The sequence below is a fragment of the Rhinopithecus roxellana genome, chromosome 18 (genome assembly GCF_007565055.1).
Source record: "Rhinopithecus roxellana isolate Shanxi Qingling chromosome 18, ASM756505v1, whole genome shotgun sequence".
NCBI lineage: Eukaryota > Metazoa > Chordata > Mammalia > Primates > Cercopithecidae > Rhinopithecus > Rhinopithecus roxellana.
In genome coordinates this window covers 13,217,296-13,238,683 of record NC_044566.1, presented here as the reverse complement: position 1 = coordinate 13,238,683, position 21,388 = coordinate 13,217,296, and the positions used below count along the sequence as shown (strand labels likewise).

At 38.9% G+C, this 21,388-nt stretch overlaps 2 protein-coding genes across 2 annotated transcripts in view; one reads left to right on the top strand and one right to left on the bottom strand.

Annotated features, from left to right (window-relative positions):
• LOC115894614 (probable C-mannosyltransferase DPY19L2) overlaps window positions 1-6,183 on the bottom strand; it is a 33,891-nt gene extending 27,708 nt beyond the window's left edge. The window contains 3 exon segments of the mRNA XM_030922412.1: window positions 1,753-1,846; window positions 4,972-5,103; window positions 6,126-6,183. Coding sequence (XP_030778272.1) covers window positions 1,753-1,846; window positions 4,972-5,103; window positions 6,126-6,183 — 284 coding nt within the window.
• A 534-nt stretch (window positions 6,184-6,717) lies between these two features.
• Window positions 6,718-21,140, top strand: LOC104673064 (E3 ubiquitin-protein ligase ZNRF2-like). Its single transcript, XM_030922454.1, has 2 exons — window positions 6,718-7,207; window positions 20,898-21,140. The coding sequence occupies exons 1-2, from the start codon at window positions 6,768-6,770 to the stop codon at window positions 20,977-20,979; spliced, it is 522 nt and encodes a 173-aa protein (XP_030778314.1). The 5' UTR covers window positions 6,718-6,767; the 3' UTR covers window positions 20,980-21,140.
• The last annotated feature ends 248 nt before the right edge of the window (window positions 21,141-21,388 follow it).

Here is a 21,388-nt window from a genome sequence, read left to right as displayed (position 1 = left end):
ATTTGTCTATTCCTGTGCCAATATCATAGTGTCTTTTTACATTAGCTTTATAATATAGCAACAATTGATAGTGCAAATCCTCCTTTTTCAAGAATACCTTGACTGTATTTGGCCCTTTGCATTTCTGCATAACTTTTAAATCAGCTCATCAAAGTCAACAAAAAATATGTTGGAATTTTGATTGGTAGAGCATTGAATCTATAAATCTTTTTAACATCAAGTCTTCAATCAATGAATGTGGAATATCTCTCCACTTGGATTTTCCCAGACATATCTGAGGAATGTTTTAATCATTTCCCATAGGTGTCATATATATCTTTTGTTGGTTTTATTCTGAAGAACGTCACACTTTTAATGCTATTCTAAATAGCATCCTTTCAAAATTTCATTTTCTATTTGATCCTAAAGTATAAAATTTATAATTTTGAATTTTAATATTAACGTTTACATCTAGTAACATTGTAAATTTTCTTATTATTGCAAACATTGTATCCATAAACTTTTAACTTTTTTCTAGATATATGATGTAATCTACTTTTAAGAACACTGATTTTTTTTTTCAAGTTTTCCAATCCTTATACTTATCACTACTCTTCTTTTTATGTACTGTGCTGGATAGGATCCCTGGTACAACACTGACTTATGTTAATAGTTTTCGTTGATTCTATGCTAGTGTTTTTTATGCTGAAAACTTCCTAAAACAAAAAGTATGTATATTTACTAATCTCTAAATTGACATAAGCCTATGAAAACTCAACAAATATTTGTTCAAAGAGTAAAGCTATTAATTAACTTTAATTTTAAATGTTTTACATGACAAGAACAACATTATAAAGAAATCTGATGATTCAGCTAGGAAAATGTTCCACCGAAAGAAACAGAAAACCTAACAAAACTGGCTTACACAATATGGATGTTGTTTCTTATATCATTCAACAAGAAAATGAAAGGTAAGTATCTGTTGGCATTGGTTCAGCAGCAGAAGGATGGCAGGCCAGATACATCTCCTACGTTTACGGCCTTTCCCTTATGGTCACAAGATGACTGCTGCAGCTCTGGGCATGACATCCTAGTGTAATCAAAGCAGGAAGAAACAGAGAAGGGGCAGCTAAGTCTGTCCTTTTGTGAGAAAGGCAGATACTTTCCTAGATGTAACCAAAACGGACTTCACCTTAGTTTTCATTGACAAAAACTAGCTGATATGGTTATCTCAGGGAGCAATTAAGTGTGGGAGCAAAACACACGACCATTGAAATTAATTTCAATTTATCACCTGAGACCAGTCTTACTGCTTCTTCATCATGGTACTCTTACCAAGATAGACAGGCTTGCAGATGTAAGTGCCCGCCACATGTGATACACAGTTTTTCCTACTGCTTTCTCAATTTCATCCTTAGAGAATACAATTAGAAATAAGCTGCTGTTACTGCTAACCAAAGATCTCCTCCAATGTTTTATTAATTTTACACATGAACTAGGAGCTATTCCATTAAAGCCTTTGTTAGGAAATCTTAATTAGTTTAAAAAAAAAAAAAACCCTTACAGGATAAAAGGGATGCCTTTGAGATAGAATTTTAGTGACATCTCCAGTTTCTGGTTACATGATATTGGTTAAGCTTCTGAAAAAATCAAATCCATAAACTTTCCTGATATGAATCTAATCTCGTTAATTTTCTTTTTCATTTAATCAACCAATATCAGCCAGTCTGTATAAGCCCACTGGAAGGTCTCTTAATTCAGTAGTAGTCTTACCTCAGGTATGCTCCATACGTGAAGAACAATCCCATCATTAGTCCATTTAAAATAAAGATTACACCAACATAAAAGCAAGCAGGATCTCCCAATCCTTTGAAAAGATACAGATAATCAGTGTTTAATGAATATACGACTCTAAAGCAATTGGGCATAATTATCTCAGTGCTTTGCAATCACGAGCTCATGAATTTGCTGAAAGCATTTGCTTTCCAGATTGCTGCTGTGTTTAATTATTTACCCTTTATAAGAGTTTGTGTGTGTGTGTGTGTGTACGCAGACACATATATATGTATGTGTGTATATATATGTGTGTATATCTACACATACACATATGTAAGCTCACCCTTATTGAGGTATTATATAGTTACACTTATACTTTACACTTTTTATAACCGCATTTGTACTTTCCTCTAAAGAATTACTATTACACTCTAATGATTTGTTGGGGATTCACATTTATTAGCTGATGCTGCTAGTGGTTAAGTGTCTGGAACTGTCTGTAGAACCACTTAATGAATACAAAGCGGCACTATTCACAATAGCAAAGACTTAGAATCAACCCAAATGTCCATCTGTGACAGACTGGATTAAGAAAATGTGGCACATATACACCATGGAATACTATGCAGCCATAAAAAAGGATGAGTTTGCGTCCTTTGTAGGGACATGGATGCAGCTGGAAACCATCATTCTTAGCAAACTATCACAAGAAGAGAAAACCAAACACCGCATGTTCTCACTCATAGGTGGGAACTGAACAATGAGATCACTTGGACTCAGGAAGGGGAATATCACACACTGGGGCCTATCATGGGGAGGGGGGAGGAGGGAGGGATTGCAGTGGGGAGTTATACATGATATAAATGATGAATTGATGGGTGCTGACGAGTTGATGGGTGCAGCACACCAACATGGCATAAGTATACATATGTGGCCGGGCGCGGTGGCTCAAGCCTGTAATCCCAGCACTTTGGGAGGCCGAGACGGGCGGATCACGAGGTCAGGAGATCGAGACCATCCTGGCTAATATGGTGAAACCCCGTCTCTACTAAAAAATACAAAAAACTAGCCGGGCGAGGTGGCGGGCGCCTGTAGTCCCAGCTACTCCGGAGGCTGAGGCAGGAGAATGGCATAAACCCGGGAGGCGGAGCTTGCAGTGAGCTGAGATCCGGCCACTGCACTCCAGCCTGGGCGACAGAGCGAGACTCTGTCTCAAAAAAAAAAAAAAAAAAAAAAAAAAAAAAAAAAAAAAAAAAAAAAAAAGTATACATATGTAACAAACCAGCACGTTATGCACATGTACCCTAGAACTTAAAGTATAAAAAAAAAAAAAAAAAAGATATAAAAAGTTACTGCAAATTTTCATGCTAGTATTTAACAATAAGTATTTTTGAATTAATAAATTGAGGGTTACTTCCAGTCTAAAAAATACTTAGAATTAAACATTCCCTTTATTATTCCTTGGTGCTCAAGACATGTATTTGTCATAGCTTCCATAATATTTTATAACAGTTTTATAGGTCTTAAGTCAGGCATTGTCATTATATATCATTCTTAAGAACTGAGTCAGATTCAGAGTGGATGTATAATACTTATTTAATCAATAAATGCATCAATGGAAAAAAAATGAAAATCCATTGCATTATTTTTATCTTTTGCTAGGCTCTAGGAAGAGTTAAGATATGGTTTTGACTTCAGAATATAGCTTTAGTCTGTATGAAATGATCCAGTCATTTGATCCATTATTATGTATAGCTAGAATCTTAGTATATTCCATATAGAAGATCGTGCGTGTGTGTGGCAATATGTACTTTACAATCATCCCACATTTTTCTCAGAACAAGTTTATGACATTAGCAGGTATAAAAATACTTTTCTTATGATTGAGAAAACAACATAGAATATTCAACTTGTCAAAGGTTATTTCACTTTAACTGGCTGGAGCCAAGGTCTGAAGGCTGGCCTTCTGATTCCCCCTGTCTCTCTGATCTCTCCTCTGAGTCAGTTCTCTCTTGCTTCAGGACATTTGAATATGCTATTCCCTATTCTTAAAATACCCTCTCTTACTCCTAATGTCGGGAACCTTATTTTCTTATTTGTAATATCCATCACAGTTGCAATTGCTAACAGCCCCCTTACAGCATAAACTCGATGAGGGTAAGGCTTCACGCCTAGCTGGTTCATCTCTGTGTCCCAAGTGCCAAACACGAACCTATCACTTATAGGGAATGTAACTAACACCATACTTAGGTGATCATTTTCACCACTCAGACAGGGTCACACCTTCCAGCTGACTGAATCATTGCTAAGCCTCTCATTTTATGAGGCATTTTCTCCAATCCTTTACATCGTACAGAAAAAAGTATAATTGCCCCTCACACATCCTCATCAATTCTATTTTTACTGAGGGAATCAGCAAAAAATGTAAGGAAAATAGATTTAGTTTATATCCCAAGAGTTGAACGTTATTACAAACAAGTCTAAAAATTCATTCATAAAATATAGTAAGTCATGTTGTTAAAAATTTGAAGAAATAAAGAAAAAACAACAGTGTTAGTGTTATGAAGATACATGTGGCTCTGAATGAGAGTCTCAAGGGACAGCACCGTACTTGAATTGTAAAAGTGCTGAAATGCAAACATCTTAAATGGAAGTGACCACTATGTATCCTGGAAAGCTGTTAGATGATTCCAAAAGTGGTTCTTTGACAAAGAAACCAATGTAGAATATAAATAGGAAGAGTTTTATTAATACTACTCATGAACTATGAGCATATATAAAAAAGTAATATTTCTAAATCAATCTATTATTGCATATCTATGCAATTTTAAATTTTTAAAATATGTATGCACAATTAAATTTATATTAGCTATTACAAATAGATATTTGACTAATCTACCCTCAAAATGTATATATTGAAACTACTCCAAAACACATCTTTCTGCATCTTTGCATTCTGAAATAGAAGACTAACTTATAGTCAAGATTGCATTACAATGGGATATGCTAATACTCAAATTCCAAACTTTATACTCAAATTTGTAAGTACACAGCCTTCTCAGAAAACTACTTTAAAATGTAAAATACTCATTGAGGTGAGTCAGTTCTAATTTCTTTAAGTGAACAACAATATTTTACAATAATTCTTAAAAGTGAATCATATTATTAAATGTTTATGAATTTTTACAAATGACAGCATGTTTGGAAGAAACATGCCTTCACAGCTTTGAACTTCATTAAGAGGTTCTACTCTGGTTACATTTCAGCAGGTCTTAGTCTCTAGTCCAAATAAATTCATTATTCCCATGAATGTGCAATACCAGGAGCCTATGACTACCTTTAAAAAGACTAAAAAAAAGAGATAATGGAGGAAAACACATTCTCTTCATAATGATCTTTCCAAAATACCATTTTGTGATGGTTGCCTTAGACATTATAAACTCTGACAAATTTATTTAGATCATTTCACTTGTGAATCAGTCACTTCAAAATTATACACTATGCTTCTATGTAGAAAAATATTACATATGTGGTAACCAATTCTGTAATATAAATAATAGTAACTGTTAAGTCAATATAAAAGTATATAATTAAAATATGGTGATTAATAGAAAAATACAAAGATTTATAGAAACATTTCAAAATTCATTTCATTTAGATCCTTGAATTTATTTCTTCATAAAATATAAAATATATTATAAAAACTGGAACATAATGGAATAATAGCACCTGTGTGCATTACCATTTTAACCAAGCAGAAGATTTAATTAACCAATTGTTTCCAATCTGCAAGCTCTTTTTAACAGTTCAAAGACAAAGGAAAAATAACAACAAAAAAATTTCTAACAGAATGTTCGTGTCTCAGAGGTTTTTTAAAAATAACATTATACATTCTGGAAAACTAATGTGAGATCACTGGGGGAAAAATAAAAAAATAAAGAGTTGAAAAAGGAAAGCAAGCACCTCTAAGAGCTAACCATTTTTAATATTTTCGTGATTGGCCAGGCGCCGTGGCTCATGCCTGTAATCCCACCACTTTGGGAGGCCAACGCGGGCAGATCACGAGGTCAGGAGTTTGAGACCAGCCTGTCCAACTGATGAAACCCCGTCTCTACTAAAAATACAAAAATTAGCTGGGCATGGTGGCAGGCGCCTGTGATGCCAGCTACTCAGGAGGCTGAGGCAGGAGAATCACTTGAAATTGGAAGGCAGAGGCTGCAATGAGCCAAGATCACACCACTGCACTCCAGCCTGGGCGACAAGAGCAAAACTCCAACTCAAAAAAAAAAAAAAAAAAAAAGGTTGGTGATTATCTTTCCAGTCCTCCCCCTAGGCATTTAAAACATGAAATTAGAGTTACTCAATACTACCTAACGAGATCACATTATCAGTGTTAATGTAATATGCATCACTAAACGTCATAAACATCTTTCCACGTCTCACAAGTCTAGATTTATTATGCAGCTTGATATAGTAGGAAAAGCATAGCTTTGATGTCAGAATTGAACTCAAATTCTGACTCCGCAAGTTATAGTTTCTATGGTCTCAAGTAATCCTTCAACAGCTGTCAATCACTTCATCTCTCAAATGAGTTTAATAATAACTATGCTACAAGAGACGTGAGATAAGAGCTCACATATACAGTCATTTATGTCCTAAGTATAGTGCTGGCATATAGTATGCAGTGAATGCTTTTACCTTTTTAAAACATTCTGTTCAAAACCAGCGGCAGCCGCACGGCCAACTGAGCCGCCCCTTTCTGCTGGAGCCAGCGAGGGGTGCGCGCAGCCGAGACCCCTTCCTCTCTGCGTCTCCTCGTCTCCCCCGCCCGCGTCAAGCCGCCGGCCTCTCCCACCGCCCCCAGAAGGGGGCGCCGGGCGGCGGCCCTGTAACGCGCGGGGGCCTCTCTGGACCCGCTGCGGCGCCTGGGCCCTGCTCTCTAGCTCTCCGCTGGCTCCTACCCTCTGGGCTCTCCTGGAGCAGCGCGCGGGCCCCGCCGGGCCAGGACGGACATGAGCGCCAAGCAGAGCGGCCGGCCAGTAGCCAACGGTCGCACGCGCGGGTACTCGGGCTCGGATCTACCTTCCAGTAGCAGCGGAGGGGCCAATGGGACCGCGGGCGGCGGGGGCGCTCTGACCGCCGCCGCGCGGAGGTTCCCGGCTCAGGTGCCCAATGCGCACCAGCCCAGCGCTGCGGACGGCGCCAGGGCGGCCCCGGGAGCCCCGCGCAGCCGCTGCCCCGGCGGGGCGGTGGAGAGCGTGGTGTCGGGGGCCTGTGCGGCGCAGTCCTCCTTAAGCATCCCGAACAGCAGCAGCGGCCCCTACGGCTGGCAGGACTCGGTGCACAGCAGCCTAGAAGACGGCGGCGGCGGCGGCCGCCGCCGGGAGCCCCGGGGGACCGCGCCCGGTGATTGGCGCCTCACCAGCTCACCTCTCGCCACACGTGTTTGGAGGTACGGACCCCTCTCCGCGCGCCCGCGCTCGGTCCTCCCGCGGCTGCACGTGGGTCGTGGCCCCCAGCTATTTTTACCCTTCTTCTTTTCTCCTTCGCCCGGGGCGCCGGGGGCTGCTTCCCGGCCCAGCCCCCGCCGGTCTCCTTCCTGGGAAGAAACCCCCGGCACTTACTTAACTCCTGCGGTGCAGCTACCGCGTAGACGCATGGTTTTGTTTTTAAACATCGTGAGCACCCTCACCTAGGCGGCTCCCTGGTAGACAAAGTCTGTTTTCCAGAGAGATGACTGGAGCAAATGTTGTTTTACAACCAACCGAGGAAACAGCGCTTGTGGTTGTGGCTTTTAGTACCAGGAAGTCAGGAGGAGACCCGTTGCTAAATGTAGTTCTATCTGGGGACTCAGTGGGGAACAGTTTTTAAAGGCCAAAAGTCGAAGGGTCTCAAATGAACGCTGAGTTACCATCTTTGGACCGACCTTTAATATAAAGCTGTAATCCTTAAATCTGTGTCAGTCCCACTTACTACGTCACTTTAATTGGAGGAAAGCATTAATGAAAAGTTTGTTTTTAAACCCCACTAAACCGCTACTTAAGATCACAGTTAATGTCAGTCCTGCTTAATTTGGAAAGCATTTAAAAAATGGAAAAGTTTCCTAAGGAAGTAAAAATTTTGCAACTCTGCCTACAAGGTACAGTAATTGGCTAGGTTCTTTTGAAGAACAGTGTTGACTAGAGTTAAGGAAAAGTCAGTTGTGGAAAATGGACATTTTAAATAGCAAAAGATGGCTTTACTATAGAAACAGGAGGAAGGGTGCGTTGTCCTGGGAAAAGTGAATTCTACTTCTTCAGTTCTGTTTTATGCTGATCTACTTTATTGCAAAACGCTAATAGTAAATGAATCAAGACCACATCCCCTCCCCGATTTATGAAAATAAATAGAAGTATAGAAGATAAGCATTCCTATTTCATCGCATTGTGCATCCGATATTAGAAGAATTCGCAGCTGAGCGCAGATAAACAGCGAAAACAGCATCCCCTAGATTTTTGTGCCTCTTTTACTCTTATATTTGTAAACGTAAGAACTTTGAGTGGAGACTTAGTAAAGTGGAATACGTGGTAATTTATTTGTTCTGATGTTCTGTACTATCAGCATACACGCCAGCATAAATTAAAAATAAGAATGTCATGTTTAATTTTTCCCATCTTTTAGTAACGCTTTGCACATTCAATATGGAACGACGCTTGACTTAATTAGCTACCTTGTTTTAAAGTAATTTTTGCTTCTTAAAAATATTCATCCCTCTTAAAATTGGGCCATTTTTAAAAGTCATTTGCTTTTGAGTAAAGGAACTCTCCTGGTGTCCTTAAAGTGATTTGATCACAACTAACCTACCAGTTGAAGTTGCTGTAGTCCACATTGAAGAATATAAAAGGCAGGTTCTGAGAATTGGTGATTAGTGTGAGATTGAAGGGCAAACTGGTTAATATTTATCTTTATCTTTTTAAAGTGAAAATTTGCATTTAGCAGTTATCAAAAGATGAATATTTAAGTTCGCTAAAGAAGGGTGAATAGGAAAAGCCTTGTCAAGTTAATAGTTAATATTTATTTAATACGCTGATTTTTAAAAATTCATTTTCTAAGAGTTGATAATTCCCTTTGAGAAGCATTATATTTCTATGGGTTTATTTTGTTAAGTAAATGCATTCCATTCAGAGCACAGGACAGTTGAGCCCCATGTTATTCCTAGTAAATGAGTAAGTCAAAATACCTAGTTGCTTGAAGTTGGAGATAAAGCATTTATCTTTTTTCTTATCTAAGTTCTAGGTTTGTGTACTCACTACAGTTCTTTTAGTGCTGTTGGGGTTGGGTGACTGGGACCTAGTAGTACAGTGACAGTTTCTGAGGAACTTTTAGCAGCCTTTCTCAACCAACTTTGTGGAGAGAATTGTGCTGTAGTGTGCAATGCATTTTAACTTTTAGCTCCAGTGCATTTAGGACGGTTTTAGTTATGTATCATTCTTGGAACAGTTGAGAAAACAGTCACTGAAATAATTTCCTGTGTTTGGTGATTCAGATGAGGAACCTCAGTTGAGAATTGCTGGAAAGGGATCAGAGAAATTACCTATTCTTATATGACAGGATCAGATGAAAGTGCCACATCCTGAAATTTTTGTTGAGACAGGGAGATGGAATACACTTACGTAAAAACCCATCTTAGTGGCATGCCTTACTGAGATTTTTACCTATATTTTAGTGGACGGGTTATTAGGAAAATAATAGAGGCATGTTTCCCATCATCTTGCGATCTAGGGAGCTAGATGAAGAACCTTGTAATTAAAAAAAATTAGACTTGACTGTACTTCACATTTACTTAATTTTTTAGTATCTATTATAGCATTATTGTGTTTATTCAGTTACAAATTGTATAAATGGTTATATACAAATAACCCATCTGAAAATTGATAAAAGGATTATTTCAGAATTAATGGAAAGTTCATATTGTTTTTTGTAAAACTGTTGTTTTAATTGTTGTTTATATTATTCACATCTCCTAATAAGAAAATATGGTACCAATAAGATTCAAAATTACTCTCTTGTGAGCTGTCATGTAATTTATAGAAAATGAAAAACAGTCCCCCCCCTTTTATTTTTAACACTTAAGAGTCTAGCAAGTGGAATTGTTAGTAGTTCCCTCACAATGAATTGCCACATTGAACAAGGAAGTTTTCTGTGTTGGTTTTATGTTTTGCTGTCTTTTGGACATCTATTTTGGCTATGTACGCTCTTGTTCTCTCTAGAGACTGGAAGAAAAATGCCTAATCCAGATATTTCAGTTTGTAGAAATTTCAAAGAAATTTGAGTTGCTGGACATCAGAATATGATTATATTTATATAAGAGTTTTTAGGTGAAGTAAATCTTGTCTTTGTTATTCTTTTCAGACTGGGGAGTGTTAAAGTGAACAGATGCTTTCTCGACTACTGCTAGTATTGTTCATCACCTTTGTTTTAAAACAGGTCTTAAGGGTATTTCCTAATATTTAAAAATCTTGGTGGTATCTTAGAGGGGTTTGTCTGGCTTTAATTTATATCTACGTTTTTTTCCCCACTGTCAAGTAGCTGTTGTTCATAAGAGCATAATATGAGTGGTAAAATAGCCTTTTAATGATGCGGCAAGGATGGGGTAGATGAATTGGGCTATAGAAATATACCAATAAATGGAGATTATTTCCAGAGAAATCGTGTGGACTTCTATAATGTGTCCTTGAGTCCGAAAGTGAAAATGTAAAATGATTTAATCTCAGACAACCAGTGGTGCGGGGTTGCTTTTGGCCTCCTGATTTTCTTGAGCTTTTTGGGTGTGGCTTGCTCTTGAGTAGTTCAGTAGTCTGATTGTCATTCAGGTGCCTTGTTACTTGTGAAACATGTTTTCTTATATTGAAGGAGTGTGGGTGATCTCTTAAAACTGAATATGTTGAAGAAGACCTGTATTTCTAGGAAGATTTCTATTAATTTGTAAGGCAGATGTGAAGTTTTATGGTGTTAGGTTGTCTTCATCAATTAACCATTATTGAATTGGTCTCAGTTATCACTTCTTACCAATATCAAGTGCCAAAATGTTTGAATTTGGGATATTGTAATTAATTTATTTCCTACTCTTGAATGTTCTTTTGTGCCATTGAAGGCTTTTACAGGCAGTGGCAGAAGAGGAATGTTTGCCTTTCTAAGAAAAATGAGCCTTCTAACCACAACCCCTGCCACTCCTGAAGTAACAAGAATTTTGGTGGTTATTGTTTCTCACTTGTAATTTCGTGCCTTCGTATTATATGCTTTGCTGTGTGTAAGCGTGGCCTGTGTCATGGAAGTTTCTGCTTTGGGAATTTTTTGGAACTATTCTTGACTGCAAGGTGGGGAGGATTGGTGAGTTGCACAGGGCATCACCTGATCTGAGAGCAGCATGACCTAAGAACCTGGTATTTTGATGCTTTGCTGGCTGGTGCAGTGCCTGAGGGAGTAAGAGCCCTGTTGTTGTAAGATAGTGTCTTACTCCCTCAGGCACATCTCCAGCAAGTCCCTTGCTGTCCTCCAGTTTGATTGCTTTGCCTGATGACTAGTAAGTAAGTTCTTCTGATTACCAAATATCGTTAATTAGATACCAACTTGTAAACTATTTATTATTGTTTGGGTTTGTAAGGAGAATTGCCCTAATGTTGCACGTATTGCATGTTCTAAGTATTATGTACAATTGGGTATATGGCAAATGTGTTAAAAGAGAGTGTAGGAACTGCTTTATGTAGCAAATTACTTTCTAAGTTTTACCTTTTGTAAATATTCTTAAGAACTATTGTTTATTTGAAATGTTAGTCTGTGTTTTAATTTTGCATGTACATGACATTTACTTGTTTAGAAATTGGACAAAACATGGGCCTTTTTGTGAACAAAGGGTTCAGAAATGCCTTAGGTTCTGATTTTATTCGTTTTCTAAGCTGCTTATTCACAAATGACTACAAATTTAGCGATTCTAAGCAACACATTTACTACCTCGCAATTTCTATGGGTCAAGAGGCTGGGCACAACTTAGCTGTGTCCTTTTTAAGACTGCAGTCAAAATATTTTTGCCCTGGTCTGGGTTGTTATCTAGAGACTCAACTGGGGAAAGGTCTGCCCCCAGACTTCCTTGGGTTATTGGCTGAATTTATTTCTTTGTGTCTGTTAGGTTCAGAGCAGCTTGCTTCTTCAAAGTCAGCAAAGGAAGAGAGTCTAGCAAAGGTGAACTGGTGCTGTGTTCTTACATAATCATGTACATGTAATCACATACAACCCATTGCCTTTGCTGTATTTCGTTGATTAGAAGCAAGCCATAGGTCCAGTTCACGTGCAAGGGGAGGGAATTATACAAAGGTTTAAACACCAGGAAGTGTAGGAATCAAGAATAGTCACATCAGTTCTGTCTGCCACATGGATTATAGACTTGGATTGACAGTTGAACATGTAACTTTTTTGTGAAACTCATTTTTTATTTACTTTTAAAAAGTTGTCCTAATGCATATGGTAAGTATAGCATTAATAAACATGAATCAAGCCCCTTTTAGGGGCTGCGCATTGTAGTTACTGAGGGTTCAAATATGGGGCTTCTTTATGCACTGCTCAACTCTCCACTGAATTTGAGAGATGGGTATATGTGATTATTATACAGTGCAACAAATTCTGTAATAGAACTGTTAGCAAAATGCTTAGTGAAGTATCTTTGTCTAGGCTAGTCAAAAAATGCTTCCCAGAGGAGGGTACGTTTGAACTGTAGTTTGAAGGATTTAGAAGTTTTACGGAGAGAGGGCACTGTAGACTAAAGAGAAATCCACAGAAGCGTGGGTTTTGATAGGGCATACTGAAAAGTTAAATATGTCTGGATTGTAGGGTGCAATGGTGAGAACCTGAAGCTAGAAAAATAGAAAGTGGAGCCAGTTGAAGGATTTTGTAGTGCTATAGGTTTGTTTTATCTCATGAAGTTTGAAAGCAGGGGGAGTATCATGATTAGGCCATTGGGCACAATTAACAATCGTAGTTTACATAGATGGCGACCTTCTGTAGTGGTGCAGACTTCAGGCTGAATGCAGCAACCCTTATCAGGATTCAGTTCTTAAGGAGGAGAGTGTGATTGCAGGAGGGTAAGTTAGGATTCTTTTAGAATATAACTGATAGAAGATGCCTATGTTGAAAACATGGCATTGGTGAGGGAGAAGAAAAGTTAGATTTGATTGAGATTTCTAAGGTAGAACTGATAGAATTGAGAACCATGGTACATAGTGATGTCTTTAACCAGTATTAAAGATGAAAAGAACAAGTTTTAGGAAATGATAATGAGTTCCTTTTAGGCCTGTTAAATTTGAGTGGCTATAGGATTTCCATCTGGATAAAAGTATCCTTTAAGTGGTTGGAAACATGAGTCTCTAATTCAGGATATTACAAAAAATTGAGAAATCAATTTGCAGGTTATAAATGAACCCAGAAAGTGGGTAAGATTCCTAAGGAATGAATATAAATTGACGAAGGACAAGGCTGGAATCCAGAGAAGCAAGTATTTTAAGAGACAGGCAGAGGAAGAGGCCAGCAATTAGAATTCAACCACAGGGAAAGGAAGTTTTTTAAAACCTTTTTTTTAATTATAAAAATAATACCTGTTCACTAGAGAAAAACTAACATACAAAAAAGCGGTGGCTCACACCTGTAATCCCAGCACTTTGGGAGGCTGAGGTGGGCGGATCACAAGGTCAGGAGATCGAGACCATCCTGGCTAACACGGTGAAACCCCGTCTCTACTAAAAATACAAAAAATTAGCTGGGCGTGGTGGCAGGCGCCTGTAGTCCCATCTACTTGGGAGGCTGAGGCAGGAGAATGAACCCAAGAGGCGGAGCTTGCAGTGAGCCAAGATCGTGCCACTTCACTCTGGCCTAGGCAAAACAGTGAGACTCCATCTCAAAAAAAAAAAAAAAAAAAAAAAAAGCAAATTGCTGGTAATCTTACCACCAGAAATAACCAGAAAAAAGTGTTAATATCTTTTATATATGTATTTGTTTTAGACACAAAGTTTGTTTGGAACATTCATCTTTATATTGTTTTGATTTTAACCTTTCTGATGTTCTCATACAAAGTTTAAAGCTACAAATTTTCCTCTAAGAATTGCTTTACCTGAATCCCACTGATTTTGAAGTGTTCTTGTTAACATTCAGTGAAAAATGCATTTTAATTTCCCATATGATTTCTTCTTGATCCATGGGTTACATATTCTTTGATAACATGCTCTTTCCATTTCCACCAGTTTCTAACATCCCATTAAAATTTTTTATAACAGCATTTTAAATTATTACCCAGTATTCCAAAAATCACTCAAATATTTAACGAGGACCCGCTCTTCTGGATGCTATTCTGGGGATACAGCAGTGAAGAAATAAGATAAAAATCCCTGCTTTTAGGGGCCTTATTATTCTATTTGGGAGAGATAGTAAACAAACAAGTAAAATACATAGTGTGTTAGGGCATTCAGTGTAATGGAAAAAAATGGAGTGCAAAGGCTGATAGAGATTCTGGGATGGAGCCCTGTCTATAGTGCTATTTTAAATAGGGTTTTAAGGATGACCTCACTGACAAGGTGACAATTCAAGCAGAAAGTGAAGGAGCAAGCCTGGAGGATCTCTGGGGGAAAAACATTTTCAGGCACAGGGAACAGTAACTGTAAAGGCCCTGAGGCATGAGTGTAGATTTACTGCAGCTGGAGTGCAGAGGGCTGTAGAAGATGAGAGCATAGTGGGGTGGCATGAGGTTGGGACAGAATCATAAACTGCCTCAAAAACTGACCTGCAGTTTCTGGTTTTTGTTTGAAAGAGGGATGGGGAGACACTGGAGTATTTTGTGCAGAGGATTGACATAATCTGACTTGGGTTTTAAAGGATTACTCTGGCTATTGTGTGAGGTGGCAAGAGTCAGCAAGGAGGCAGAAATCCAGATGAAAGATAACAGTGGCTTGGAGTAGGGTGGCAGTGCTGGAGGTGCTAAGCAGTGGCCAGATTCTGGATATCCAGTGTTTTGAAGATAGAGCCACCTGGATTAGATGTGGAGGTATGAGAGAAAATGAAGAGTCAAGGATTTATTTGGTTGTTCCTCATGGTTGAGCATTTGGTTTGTTTGGTACAGTTATAATAAAATACTGTTGCCATGAACACCCTGGTAAGCGAATTTGCAAATTTTTTTACAGGTTTTAAAAAAAATTTTTTTGGATGGAGTCTCCCTCTGTCGCCCAGGCTAGAGTGCAGTAGTGCAATCTTGGTTCACTGCAACCTCTGCCTCCCAGGTTCAGGCGATTCTTGTGCCTCAGCCTCCCAAGTAGCTGGGATTACAGGTGTGCACCACCATGCCTGGCTAATTTTTGTATTTTTAGTAGAGACTGGGTTTTACCATGTTGGCCATGCTAGTCTCAAACTCTTGGCCTCAAGAGATTCACCCACCTTGGTCTCCCAAAGTGCTGGGATTACAGGCATGAGTGCCCAACCAGTTCTTAGAAATTTATCAGCGACATGGGATTGCCAGAAACAAAGATATACTTTTGTTCAAGGCATTTGATCTTTATTGCCAAATTGCTCATTAGAAATGGAAACAGCTTCTAGCAAGGTATAATCTTTAGGACTATGTAAAATTTTTTAACCCATAAAAATTTGTGAGGTTTTTGATATTTATAAGTGCAGATTGGTAGATTTATTTCAAGTAATATCACCTATCAGGTCTTTATTTCATTCAGGGCTCTTTTTTTTTTTTTAGCAATGAAAATAATGTGTAAGAAAATTATAGGTGTATTCTGTCATTTGAGTTTCATAAGTTCTGACCATGTGGAATATCCTAATTTTTGCTTAAATTGTGATTAGTGTGTAATAGTTCTTTAGTTTGCCTATTTATATATGAGCTGAGGAAAAAAAAAAAGAACAAAGAAGCCATACATACATAATGGGTTATTTATTATGTGTAATATGTTTCAGAGAGCCAGTGCTCAATTTGAACAATAAATTTTGCTGTTTTTGTTGGTTTTTAATTTTTTTCTACTGTTACCTCTATTCTGTTCTTTCTCATTTTGTAAAGTTAATTTTGTTCTTTCTCCTAGCTTCTTAGTTCTTTATTTTTTATTTATCATTTTTTAATGATAAAAGCACTTAAGGCTGTGTTTACTTCTCGTTACATACAGTCACTTCCCATAGTTTTGGATACTTACCATTTTCATTAGCATTGAGTACACATTTTTTTTTTCTTTGAAAAGTCAGTTCTATCGAGGAATAATCATGTTAACTGCATTTTGAAATTTTCTTCTACTTGGAAGTTATTGTAAAGTGTGGCTTTATTGTGGTTGTCCTTACTACTACCCTTTCGTTACTTCTAGTGTTAATTTAGAAATACTGAACCGTGACTGGGCATGGTGGCTCACACCTGTAATCCCAGCACTTTGGGAGGCCAAGGTGGGTGGATCATCTGAGGTCAGGAGTTCGAGGCCAGCCTGGCCAACATGGTGAAAGCCCATCTCTACTAAAAATACAAAAATCAGCTGGGCGTGGTGGCAGGTTCCTGTAAACCCAGCTTACCGGGGGTTGCTAAGGCAGGAGAATTGCTTGAACCCGGGAGGTGGAGGTTGCAGTAAGCTGAGATCATGCCACTATACTCCAGCCTGGGTGACAGAGCAAGACCTCGTATCAAAAAAAAAAAAAAAAAAAAGTATTGCACCATGGTCAGAGAATCTTAAGTCTTTCAGTTGTAAAAAATAGAAGCATAACTCAAAATAACATTAGGTGGAAAAACTATATATTGTTTCAAATTATTGAAAAGGATCCTAGGGTAACTTAGAAAATCGAAGGAACAAATGCAGGAACCAAGGCCCCTGGAGCTGAAATTTAGAAAGAGAGAGGGAGAGGGAAAGAGAGAGAGAGTGTGTGTGTGTGTGTGTATGTGTGTCTTTGTGTCTGTGTGTGTGTGTGTCTGGGATTACAGGTGTCAGCCACTACCCCCAGGTAATAGGGGCCTTCTTTAAGTTGGGGCTTTGAGACTCTCTGTATTTCCAACTACATGCAGTCCACAGGCCTGAAGGGAGTACCTTTCTCTACCTCCAGCAGAAAGGACTCAGATTAACTCAGTTTGAGTTCTGTGTCTGTCCATGAATTACAAAAGCAGAGATGGGATGCACTTTATGTCCAGGCTGTATTCTGTTATTGTGGGGAAGAGTTTAAATCTTCAAGTCATGTTTCTTGGGCTGAACTTAAGCAAGTTTCTTAGTTCCTCTGTACCTCTGTTTTCTCAGCTCTAGAATCAGGCCAGGTGCAGTGGCTTGCACCTGTAACCCCAGCACTCTGGGAGGCTGAGAGGGGCAATCGCTTGAGCTCAGGAGTTCGAGGCCAGCCTGGGCAACATGGTGAAACCCTGTCTCTACCAAAAATACAAAAATTAGCCAGCCATGGTAGTGCATGTCTGTAATCCTGGCTGCTAGGGAGGCTGAGGCAGGAGAACTGCTTGAACCCAGGGGGTGGATGATGCAGTGAGCAGACATCATGCCACTGCACTCCAGCCTGGGCGACAGAGTGAGATTCTCTCTCCAAAAAAACCATCTTAATTGTACATCTAAAATTTATGTGGCTTTTTTCACCCTTCCTTCCATCCCAGGCCTCTAAATAAGATCAGAGGCAGGTTATTGTTCATTTTTTAAGTTTCAAGTGATTCTAATGTACCAGCCTTGGGAAATACCTCCATAACTGTTGAAAAAGGTTCAAAATATAATTTTAAATAAAATTACTTTAGATCAAAGCAGATTTACAATAAGTATAATATCACATAAGGGATCAACTTTCTAGTGCCAAAGAATGCAGGTGTGTGCTCAAAGACATTTTAGTAGTGAAACCCAACAGCTGCAGGCAGTGAAGAAAGGAGCATATGTGATAAACAAAATTAGCTGTGGTCAACAATCATGCTACAGCTAACTTATGTAATCAGGACTTGCCAGTGAAGTTGAAAATAAAACAAAGTTCCATATATTAACCCTGTTTTCCACCAATGCTTCTTTACATGTAGGACATATGCCAGGGTACCAAAAACTGCAGGAATATTCCCTACCATTGCAGCCTCAGTTCTAACATCAAAATCTCCCTGCAGACTAAATGTCTAGAGCAGCACTGTGTCAACAGAACATAGAGGCAGATCTCGTATCTCCCAAGGGTAGAAATCGCTGAGTACAGGTAAAAATAAAATATTCCAGAGAGAAATATTATTTTACAAAGTTTTTAAAACACTTTTGTAAAATAATATACACAGGCTTGCACACTGAAAGACTCAAAGCCATTTAACTCTGTATAACCACTGCAGAATCTTTCTCTTCTTTTTTACCTGATTTCCAATTGGCAGGTGTTACTAAACTTTATCACCAAAGTTATTTCACTGGCTGGGTGTGCTGGCTCATACCTGTAATCCCAACACTTGGGGAGGCCGAGGCAGGTGGATCATTTGAGGCCAGGAGTTTGACACCAGCCTGGCCAACACGGTGAAACCTCGCCTCCACTAAAAATACAACAAATTGGCTGGGTGTGGTGGTGCACACCTGTAATCCCAGCTACTCGGAAGGCTGAGGCACGAGAATCACTTGAGCCTGGGAGGCAGAGGTTGCAGTGAGTCAAGATCGTGCCACCACACTCCAGCCTAGGAGACAGAGCAAGACTCTGTCTCAAAAAAAAAAAAAAAAGAAAAAGAAAAAGAAAAAAGTTATTTCAGTAGCAACATATAATTACCATAAAATAAAGGAGGGTTTTAAATGAACTACACATGCAAAATACACTGGAAAAGCTAGATATTTAAAGAAACATGTAGTGAATTATTTGGTAAAGCAAAAATATTTTAATTCATAAGTTACTATTCCCCTAATGCATCTATTTTGTAAATGCTGTTTCACATATAAGTTTGTAAAAAAGCAAAATATATGCATAAATTGGTGCACATAAAGATGTTTTACAACTACAGCCAGAAGTTATTGTTTTACTGTATGCAAAGAGTGATGGCAATTTTTAATTCAAATGTTGTTAAATATTTCAAACTGAAACTAAATCTTACCAATGTAAAATTGCCACAGAGACGGCTGGAAAAAAGAAAAAAAGGAAAGTTATTAAAAGCTGCTTTATTATAAAATGCCTTTAAAACAAGTATTTCAAATGTATTATTTTACATGTCTAGAAAGATAGCACACAAATCAAGATGGCCAGCTAATCCTGTCTCTATGAACATAGGAAAAAATCTAGGACACAAAGTAAATCCTGAACAGAGCTTACCTCTCTGCAGCGGGGCTTGACAAGCAAAGGGAGAGACTTGAGAGGGTTTTTTTACTTCAGGTAATTGGAAAGAGTGATGGAATTATGGAAGATTGTGACCTTTTTTGGGTTTTCTTTTTTCAGTATTATTTTCTATTCCTTTATATGAAATTTTTAAAAGAAGTAAATATATACAGTATGCTTCACTAGTTCTAACCAAGAGGAGCCACTCTAGATCAGTTTCCCTAGCATTCATCAGAAGACGATTAAATGCAGGCAATCACTTCCTCAGCAGCACATCTAAAAGCCTCATTGTGCAAGTCAACCCTTGATGAACTGCAAGCTCTTTGCAAGCGCCCAGACCTAGGAGCTACTAGATGGCCTAGGAGACTAATCTGGAGTCACCTGTGCCAGTGCCCCATGTATACATAAGACTTCACCAGGGAGCTGGGAGACACTGCTCTGGGTATGGAGCTTTTACAGGAGCTGCAAACGCAGCCTGTGCCCCTGTTTGGTTGGGGAATTGCTTGTTTTCAAAGGTACCATGGAGCTGGGGAGAGAAGAGTGGGGAATAGGACAAGTTAAAACACCACAAACTTTGCTGTTCTTATAGAGGTTCAGCAGCTTTTCTTGAATTAATGCCTTTTAGATTGTTGTAAACCTTTGGTTAATTTCCAAAGTTTTGAAGAAAATGATTTTGATAATTTTCCAAGTATTTTCATTGTCGTCATGGAGGAGTGCATTTCCTTGGCTATTCCAGAAGTCCCACCTCCCTTCTAAGATTTTATAATGGTATTTTTTATGGTTATCCCAAATATACTTGGCAAGTCATCTTATAACCACCAATAATAGCCTCTTAAAAATTCAAAAATTACTCCACTTGGCTAACAAAATAAATGCAAATTAATTCAATAATTATTGACGAAATTAAATTTTTAAAAATTAAAAAATTGCAGTGTTGAAATTCTCAACCATGCTTATCCAGATCTTTTCCTACATCACTAACTGTCCTGGGCTTATCTTAAATACTTCTCAAAAGATTTACTTGTTTTATATCAGGATAGGCAAAGTATGACCCATGGTGTCTTTTTGGACTGTCTGCAAGTGCGGTTGCTATAATTTTTAAAAGATTGAAAATTGTAAAAGGTTGTAAAGATGCTCATTAACTGTTTATTAGGCTTCATTAATTTTAAAATATACAGAGACTATTCTATTCAACTATATTTGTATCCTATTTCTAATTCTCCTAACAATTATATACACTGGCAAAAACTCTTCAGATGATATATAAGGAAAAGGTCAAATATACTACCAAATACATCCAGCTTTCCAAAGATGCTCAAAATCTTTGTGTCTCTCCCTCCCTTAACCCACATAGCATATCTGAAAAAAGAGGATACTGTGTAGTGATGCCAGTATTCTAAATGCTTGAAGGGCTTATCACAGGCCCTTTCCAAGCTGTGACAGAAGCATGTCCCCTGGACCCGGGCATCCTATCAATCTCACCTCTGAAGGTGAACCAGCCTCATACTTCACTGAAACAGACCATTAGTCGCCAGCACTCCCAACTTCTTTTATCTCCACTTTAACATTTCTCCTTATAGTAATCCTCGCTTTTTTAGTTCCTGCCATCTCAGAAAAGGAATTCTCTCTCCTCTTTTCCACAGTTAGCTTCTCAGATTTGTGTCTTTAATTCTACCCTCCCAAATATTCCAAGCCTTGCTCCACTAATTATTTCCTCTCTTGGAATCTTAATCTCATCCTCTTCCCTTGATCCTTCCCCTCAGCCTTTAAAACTCCTAGACCTTAAAACACTCTGCGATCTGACAGCCCGTCAAACTAATATACTCCCCATCTCTCTCTCTCCCCTGGTTCAGCGACAAGATCTTTGGCCAACTCCTTTCTACTCGGACCCTGCTATTATTTACTACTAGGCACCCACAAACCCTTGCTTGTTAAACTGCTCTCCTTCAAGACTCAAGAAAAGCTCCATGCGGCTCCCTCTAGGGCTCTCCTGCCTTCTCCTCACCGATGCTGAGACTGCTCCTGGTGGAGAACCGTGGCGCCTGCAGTTTGTGCACCTTTTCCCGGAGCTGTGCCAGGAAATTATGGACGAACTGGAAGGGGCTGAGAAGAAATGTGTTGGCCATCACCTCCCGCTCCAAGTCTTTTCGCCCTCTCGGATTTCAGATCCTCCGCGGGGAGGACCTCCTGGCGCCCCTTGGCCGGTTCCTGCCGCATAGGGCCGACCTTCCCACCTCCTCCTCCACTTTGGGCTGCTGGGCGGGGGAGGACCTGCGCCGCTGCTTAGGCTGGCTGGAGGGGGGGAAGATTGTAGCGGCTTTGAGGGTACTGCTTGCTTTCTCAT

Bases quoted from the DNA above. Each gene is read 5' to 3' on its own strand.
- LOC104673064 (XM_030922454.1), top strand. From the start codon at position 6,768: ATGAGCGCCAAGCAGAGCGGCCGGCCAGTAGCCAACGGTCGCACGCGC. The intron at 7,208-20,897 runs GTACGGACCCCT...CCCCTGGTTCAG, and splicing joins CTCGCCACACGTGTTTGGAG to CGACAAGATCTTTGGCCAAC.